The 8,390-nt window shown below is 38.4% G+C and overlaps 1 protein-coding gene across 1 annotated transcript in view; it reads left to right on the forward strand.

Moving 5' to 3' along the window:
* Positions 1–3,230, forward strand: part of LOC110058144 (coiled-coil and C2 domain-containing protein 1-like) — a 31,026-nt gene extending 27,796 nt beyond the window's left edge. The window contains exons 25-28 of the mRNA XM_089279199.1: positions 473–536; positions 1,042–1,168; positions 1,563–1,687; positions 2,339–3,230. Of these exons, the coding sequence (XP_089135325.1) occupies positions 473–536; positions 1,042–1,168; positions 1,563–1,687; positions 2,339–2,374 (352 nt within the window). The 3' untranslated portion in view covers positions 2,375–3,230. The remainder of the gene's footprint in view (positions 1–472; positions 537–1,041; positions 1,169–1,562; positions 1,688–2,338) is intronic.
* Positions 3,231–8,390: the final 5,160 nt, after the last annotated feature.

An 8,390-nucleotide genomic window follows, 5' to 3' on the forward strand; every position in this document is an offset into this window, starting at 1 on the left:
GTCGAGACAGAGCTGCGCCGTCGTTGTCGAATACTCTTCTGAGAAACATTACTATAATAATTGTAAACCTAAGAATTCAGTGTAAGCGAATCGACTTCAATGTAAGCGAATCGACTTCAATGTAGGCGAATCGACTCAGATCGTTTAGGCGAAACGACTTCGGTCGTGTAGGCGAAACGACTTCGATGTAGGCGAAGCGACCGGTCACCTGCTTGGGTGGCCTCTGTTGGAGCAGTCGCGCTGTAAGCTTTACGCAACTCGCATCGAACTCGTCCAGTGTCAAACGATCCGTAATCATTGACACCTTCCATGAATAAAATAATTCTAACCCGCTGTATTTACCTTTCAAACGAATATAAAATCAAATTCTCTAAATTCTCCTATGCCCAGTAAATTCTTGTAGCTTAAACTTATGTTATTCCCAAATCCGGTTTTCGTATAGTCACTCCTTGTTCTTGTTGCTATGTTGTAGTGCCGAGACAGAGTTTATTAGCTTGGAAGTTCTAAAACTGGAGAAACAGATCGCCGAGAAGCAGGTGAACACAATTTTATTTTATCCGCGTTTCTCAGTCGAAGAACTGGGTACCATTTAATTCGGGTTCGCTGGGCACCTCATCTTCAGGGTACTCTCAAATCCAAGATGGCGGTTACTCCAACAGAAGTACTTTTTACTGGAGATGAGGATGACTCATGCAGTATACATGAAGAACATGTTGAATATAATGATGTGATAGGTCCACGTCGAGTTACTATCTTCACAACTTCATGCACCAAGAGACAAATAAGGGAACTTCGGTTGACACTTCTGCCCCGAAGTGTGGGTGTAGGGTGGATTTAGCAGGCTTTGCGGATCAGCGAATTTGACCACAAAATGTCGCGGACTGACAGATTCGTAAACCCCAATTCAAACTTCTTCCGCTTATCTCCACCCCCGCACCTCATGTGTCTCTTTCCATTGCTGATCTTATTTGAATTCCATCAAACACGTTTGTGCTTAACTACGTTTTTGTTTATTTGTTTCTTTGTTTGTTCGTTTTGTAGCTTGCTGCCCAAAAATCCAAGAGAGAGATGCCTTCTCCTGCCGTCATACAACGCTGTAAACTATGCCAGCAGAAGATAGCTGAAGTGGAAAGAACGCTGTCTAGTGGGGACAGGAACGTCTTAATGAGTGAGTAGACCTTGGTCTAGACCTTGGTGGCGGATTCTTTCCAGGACTGGATCAGAAAAAATTTGAGATATAATAAGGAAATGCGGCAAACTGATTCAATAAAAGATTTGAGACAGAATGAAATGAAAAAACAAATTGTTGATTATATTTGTTTGTTTGTTTTTTACTTTATTTGTCTTAAATCTCTTCTCCTTGCCTCAAGAATCACTCCATTGTATATTTACTGGGTATGTTGTCTTTCTTTTGTTATATTGTCTTTCGTTTGATTGCAAAGAATTACATTTTCATCAGTCTTTGAAATTTCAGGATTAATTAAAGACAAATTAGTCGGGTATAATACTTAATGAAAAGTCACAACTTATAGATAATATTATTGATTATTCCTTTTCGCCAGACTATCTTCGCCAACTTCAAACGAAAATCGCACACGAGCATGCTAAAGCCCAGCTGGCTCTAAAAGCTGGTAATAGAAGTGAAGCGCAACTTTGTTTAACCAAAAGAAAGCTGATGGAAAACGAGGTACGACGCTTTACATTGCCAAGTGTGAGTTGTGTTAAAGAGCGAGGTGTGAAGTATGAAGTGTGGAGCGTGAAACGTCAAATGCGAAGTGTGAAAAATGAAACGTGAACTGAAAAGAACTCATCTTTTCTGTAAATAGAGAGGCGCCGGCGCCAAATCGTTAACAAGCTAAACTTCAGATCGAGCGGTCCGGATTCGAGCCCTAGCTGGCGTCTTGCGTAGTGTTCTTGGGTAGCACACTACTCTCACAGTGCCTCTCTCTACCCAAGCGTATAAATGGGTACCAGCAACCTTAATGCTGGGGGTAACCCTGCGATGGACTAGCATCCCATCCAGGGGGAAGTAGAAATACTCCTTGTCGCATAATGCTAAAGAAACCAGGGTTATCTCCAACAGTATGGGTAACATGGCTCGATGCAGACTTAACGTGATAGTAAGTAAGATGTCCCATCAGTATGTTTAGAATGGTCAGCGTAGGTTTATTCGTTGTAGTAAGGCTCGTCGTAACAAGCGTGCGCTCTTCAGTTTTTTTGTTCGTCGCATGGCATAGATACTGATCAGTGACTGCTTTGGAGTAGTTCATAAATTACCTTTACAAGACTGCTCTTAGTCATATTGTTTTTCGTTTTTTTTTTTTGTTTTTTTTTTCAGATGTCAAGTCTAAAGTCCCAGCTTGGAATACGTTAGGGGTTTATAACCGATAATTAATAAATTAGCTAAAAACACTTAGTGATCTTTACAGAACTCATGAACACGATGTAACATTAAAATACAGCAAAGAAAAATAATTCCGTTTTCCGATATACTGGTTACCTATTGTATCTCTACTCTGGTGTACTTTCTACTTGGACTGAACGGACTGAAGGAAGCAACAGTCGAGAGAACAAGCATACCAGAGTATACCAGAGTAGAGATACAATTTCCTTCTAATTCTTGTTTCCATGATTTGCTAATATGGCATATTTACCCGAACGACAAAAGTACATGAAATTTGCTTTTATGGTTGAAGATTGCCTTGAATATGTGACGTAAGTTTTGACCATTTTCCTCATTATTGGTCCGAAAAATTTTTCTTGGAAAGCTTCTTTAAATCTTCCTGGAATACATTACTGAACCGTTCATTAGGCAATTAGAGAAAACTGAGCTAAATATTATTCAAATGAAAATGCTGACCTCTCAATTTCACATTCAATACCCAATATTAGAAATTAAGCATTCGTGGGGGAAGAAGTAACCTTTTCTCGGAGTCTTCAGTGAACCCAGGGGTTTGGTCAGTCGTATCTAAGCAACATAACGTAATGATGTCGTAGAACTCTCAGATTGCTTCCGAGTGCTTATGTTATGTTCTGATTGGAGGATAATAGTCGGGAACTCTCCGAGTGTCCCTACGAAGACTTGAGAAAGCGTTACTTCTTTCCCCTTCTATGCTGTCGGGAATTTGATATTCACGCACAGGTGCGCAAAGCACGCAATCTTTTACACTGGAATGTATTCTGTGTCTCCTAAATAAATGCCACATGTAAGGTGGCGGTTTCGTCTGTCATTCAGACTTACCAGAGTTTGCTTTATTTTGAATTATCTAACATACCAAATTTCGTCATTTCTTTGCAGAAACGTTAATTTTCGTTTAAATCTACCTGGACGGCATTACTGAAACGTTCTCTAGGCAAGGGAAAACTGAGTTAAATATTTTTCAAATGAAAATGCTCACTGCCTCTCAGTTTGACGTTCAATACCCAATGTTAGAAATTACACATCCGTGAAACGTTAATCGCTAATTTTCCTTGCATTTGTTGTCTATATTAGTCACTATGCAGTTACTCGGAGTAACCATCTTTTATGTAGCTCTGAGCTTGGTTAGTCAAAAAGTGGATAACGCAGTGGTTATAGCGGAGTGACTAAGTGTTGACAAAACAAACTTTGCTAAGCTCTGGATAGTTATATACCAGTTATACGACCCTGATACACCAAGAGAAAACGAGTCACCCTTGGAAAACTGGGTACGAGCTCCCAGAAAAATGCCAGAAACCCTTAATCTAAGACCAAAATCTGCGACTTTCCATACTTAAAAAAAACGTACACTCAATCTTCCCCTCCCCCGTTTTCCCCCATCCCCAAATACAGACTGAACTATTCTGTCATTGCACTCCTACCGTGCTCATGAGATTTAATGACTAATTTGAAGATGTTAGAAGTAAAAGTGTAGCCGGTCTTGATGACGACAGCTGCGTAAACAAGTCAGCTGTAAACCCTCAGTCGGCTTCATTTGATTTGCACAAGGCTATAATTTTCATCAACACAATTACTACGAATCTTCCTGTAAACCTACAGTAAGCTTACAGTGTATTTTGTTTTCCATAGTATAGACGACTTTAGAGGGAGAAAGAAAGCTCTGTTTCGCTGCCACAAATTTTGCCATCATTTTATACCATCACTGCATTTAGATCAAATTGAGATTTTCACTTCATCCAATCGAATTGGAGAATTATTCCATTCTCTCTTATTGGATACGAGACGATTTGGAACAAACTCGGTGCTACGCCTCGTTTGTTAATTGGTGGGATTAGTAGAAACTGAGGCCCTGTTTACAAGTAGGTAGGGTAACCCTAGTGCTAGGTGGGGGGGGGGGGGGGGGGAAATAAACTGTGTTTACAAGCAAACGTTTTGGGGGATGGTTACCCTACTACCCGCTACAACTTTAGCCCGTCGGGCTTGGATTAACCTGGTAACTGATACACGCAATTAATAATAATTTTATCGCCACAACCTGTTTTCACTTGAATTACGTGGTTTATCAGTTGCACTGAAATAGCTCAATTAAAATCGCAGACAGTTACTTTTGAATTTGACGGCGAAAATGTAAAAACAATCGAATATTTTAGCGACAGTAGCGACAAACACCATTGCAAAAAAATTCGTCGCAAAAAGCCGTTATTCGAAATTTTTTCATATCCAAAGCAAAACTAATGCAAAATGTGAATTAATACGATGTTCCTTAAGTCACAATTTGTTCGTTTTGCCGGTATATGGCAAGCCGTTTGTAGCAAAATTAAATCCTTGCAATATATGTTTAATCCTTTAAATAACGGTTTTATTTAAAGATAGAAAAAGGCATTCAATCCAGTGGTAAATAAAATTTTTGGTTCAATTCAATCTTTTAATTTTCACGATTCAATCCAATACCTGGAATATCGATTCAATCCAATACCTAAAATATTGATTCAATCCAATACCTAAAATATTGATTCAATCCAATACCTGGAATATTGATTCAATCCAATACCTAAAATATTGATTCAATCCAATACCTGGAATATTGATTCAATCCAATACCTCGAATATTGATGCAATCCAATACCTGAAATATTGATTCAATCCAATACCTCAAATATTGATTCAATCCAATACCTCAAATATTGATGCAATCTTCCTGGGCCGAGTGCGGCCAACAGGAACGAGAGTAACTGAGCACTAGAGAGCACTGAAAACAGGGCGGGCGAAGGAGAACTAGATTTAGAAGTTTAGTTTCCTAAGTTTCTTGCAGACATCTTGGATAAAACGGAAATAATTTTTGAGAATTTTGACTCAGAAGTTGGAATCATGGAAGACCATTTCGTAAAATTCCTGTTGAGGTGCTCGAGGAACTTTGAGGACTAGGATTCATCTGTACAACGATAACAAAGATGATTGGAGTTTGGAGATGGACAATTCACAGAAGATTGACAGAGTATGGCTGAGAAGATATGAGGGGTTTCAACAGCTTACCTGATAAGGAACCGAAATCATTCAAGAGTATGGATATAATTTCATTGCAGGTTTCTTTAAGTCCATTGGGTTACGGGTTCAACGGAGAAGAATAAGAGAAAGGCTAGCAAAATTAGATCCCCAAAATACTGTCTTGAGATGGGGTGCGTAAATTCGCTTTGGCATCTGGATGGACATCAGTCTCTGATCCGATGGAAAATACTAATTCGGCTGTATAGACGGATTTTCTCGGAGAATAATGTTTTTGAAATGTAGTGCCAACAATAAAGCAGAAACAGTTCTTGAATTGTTTCTGGATGCCGTTAAGAGAGACGGAGAATTTTGGCCTTCCAGAGTACGAGTAGATCATGGTGTTGAAAACGTTGGTGTGTGCGATACAATGGAGCAGGTTAGAAGAGAGGAGAGGGGCAGCTTCACTGCAGGGCCATCGACACAACCAACGAATTGAAAGATTGTGGAGGGATGTTTCCGTTGTGCTTCCCACTTGAACTTTTACACTTTTTGTAGTATGCAATTGTCAGGCATCCTGGACACTGATAATTCAGTACATCTTTCCACCTTACACTTAGTTTTTCAACCAAGGATAAACCTTGCTCTTTGCCAGTTCACTGAAGCTTTCAACCACCAAAATGTAAGAACAGAAAAAAAACTGGTTGCCATACCAAATGTGGCTTAATCATATGATGCAGCCTGAAAACCCCCTTTCAAATGGAAAGTCATATGATTTTGAATACTATGGTGATGATCCTGATGGTCCAACTCCATTGGACAGTGATAACAATGTTGTAGTTGAAGAAATTGACCTGGGACAACATGATTCAGTGCAGTCATTTGTATTGGAAAGGCTAGATCCCTTAAGATAATCAAGTCAAATAGGAGTAGACATCTTCCAAGAGGTTCTAGAACTAGTGACTGTTAAACTTGGGCAACTGACAATTGCATAATACTACGTATGTGTGGGCTGGGTAAAGAAGATTATGGCCCTTAAAGTATTTTGGCAACTCAGTTCACAACAGAAAACCTCACCCTGTATCAAGTAAATTATTTTCTCATCTTCCTTTTCATTGATATACAAAACTCAGAAACTGCTTGAATTACAGAATGCCTAACTTCTAGCAACACAACTAAACTGAAGAGAAATCAGGGCATTTGATAACTGCCATGTGCACTACTCTGCCTTGTAGATTTTTCAGGTGCTTATCAAAACAGATATTAAAATGTTGCAAGGTTAATTTGTTATCTTATTTTCAAAAATACCCAGGACACAAGACTAACCTCTTGGTGCACTGGCGTAATGGCTACTAACAGGACTCATGTCACTAGCCAAAACTAACTTTGCACCAGCCAGCCTTTTTCATACACAGCTTCACTGACTTTTTTATAAGAGTGGTCAATCTTGGACATTTCTTGTTGCATCTAAAATGTTAATAATAATCACTAAGAAAATTTCACTCCCACAAACACGAATCCTGCTTTTCTTGAATATGCTTATGTTCAATCTCTGATGTACTTTTATCAGTGTTGCCATTTTCTTTTATCTCCCTTTAATAGTTAAATATTTATCATATGCTTATTAAGGCAATTATTTCCACGAAATCCACTCATAGTTTCCCTGTTTTCATTAGTTTCTATTCTCTTCAGTTTTACTTTGTCAGGATAATTCTCAATTTTGTTTTCATCCAGTAGACCAGTACTCCATTCCATCATGATTGTCACAATGGCTAGTGAAAGTGCAAAATCTACTATTCAAAACTGAAATGTGTGGCTAGTTGGCAGTAGTGTTAGCCTTGAGCCCTTGGTACCCGATATTATTCACAACAAATTGGTGCCATGTTTGTCATAGAATATCAAGAAAAACATCGTTTTTACGAAAGAAGTACCACGTGTGGGTTAAATAATGCAAAACATGAGACAACAACATTGAAAAACTTAAAACACATCCCAATGTTCAATGATTGCTGTCTTGTAAAATGTAAAGGTTCTTATTTCAAAAATAACTTAAAGCCAGGTTTACACAAGCAGTTTTTGTGAGAAACATGTTTGACTGTGCACACGGCACAGCAAAAATTTTGTTTACAGTTCAAAGTTTAGTGTGCCAGTAATGATTGGACAGCAGAAATATGCACAATACCAAAGACCAATGTGGTAGCAAAATTTGCCACAGTTTATGTTATTTGCCACAAAAAGCTAGCACACACAGCTTTTAATAAACAAATATGTTTGTCACATAAAAATTGGTTGACTTACATCTACAAAAGCGGCAGTAATGGAATCTAAATTTTCCGTGTCCCTTGTGTCTCGGTTGTAGCAATGTCTCATTTACCTAAGCACACTAATGGTTTGATCAAGAACTTCGGCGTGCGCTTCTGCAACTTCTGAGTCAAAATTCCCAAACATTATTTCCGTTTTATCCAAGATGTCTGCAAGAAACTTAGGAAACTAAACTTCTAAATCTAGTTCTCCTTCGCCCGCCATGTTTTCAGTGCTCTCTAGTGCTCAGTTACTCTTGTTCCTGTTGGCCGCGCTCGGCCCAGGAAGATTGCATCAATATTTGAGGTATTGGATTGAATCAATATTTCAGGTATTGGATTGCATCAATATTCGAGGTATTGGATTGAATCAATATTCCAGGTATTGGATTGAATCAATATTTTAGGTATTGGATTGAATCAATATTTCAGGTATTGGATTGCATCAATATTCGAGGTATTGGATTGAATCAATATTCCAGGTATTGGATTGAATCAATATTTTAGGTATTGGATTGAATCAATATTCCAGGTATTGGATTGAATCAATATTTTAGGTATTGGATTGAATCAATATTCCAGGTATTGGATTGAATCAATATTTTAGGTATTGGATTGAATCAATATTTTAGGTATTGGATTGAATCAATATTCCAGGTATTGGATTGAATCGTGAAAATTAAAAGATT

This window comes from Orbicella faveolata, unplaced genomic scaffold (genome assembly GCF_042242905.1).
Source record: "Orbicella faveolata isolate gen_17 unplaced genomic scaffold, um_ofav_v1 contig_47, whole genome shotgun sequence".
Lineage (NCBI taxonomy): Eukaryota > Metazoa > Cnidaria > Anthozoa > Scleractinia > Merulinidae > Orbicella > Orbicella faveolata.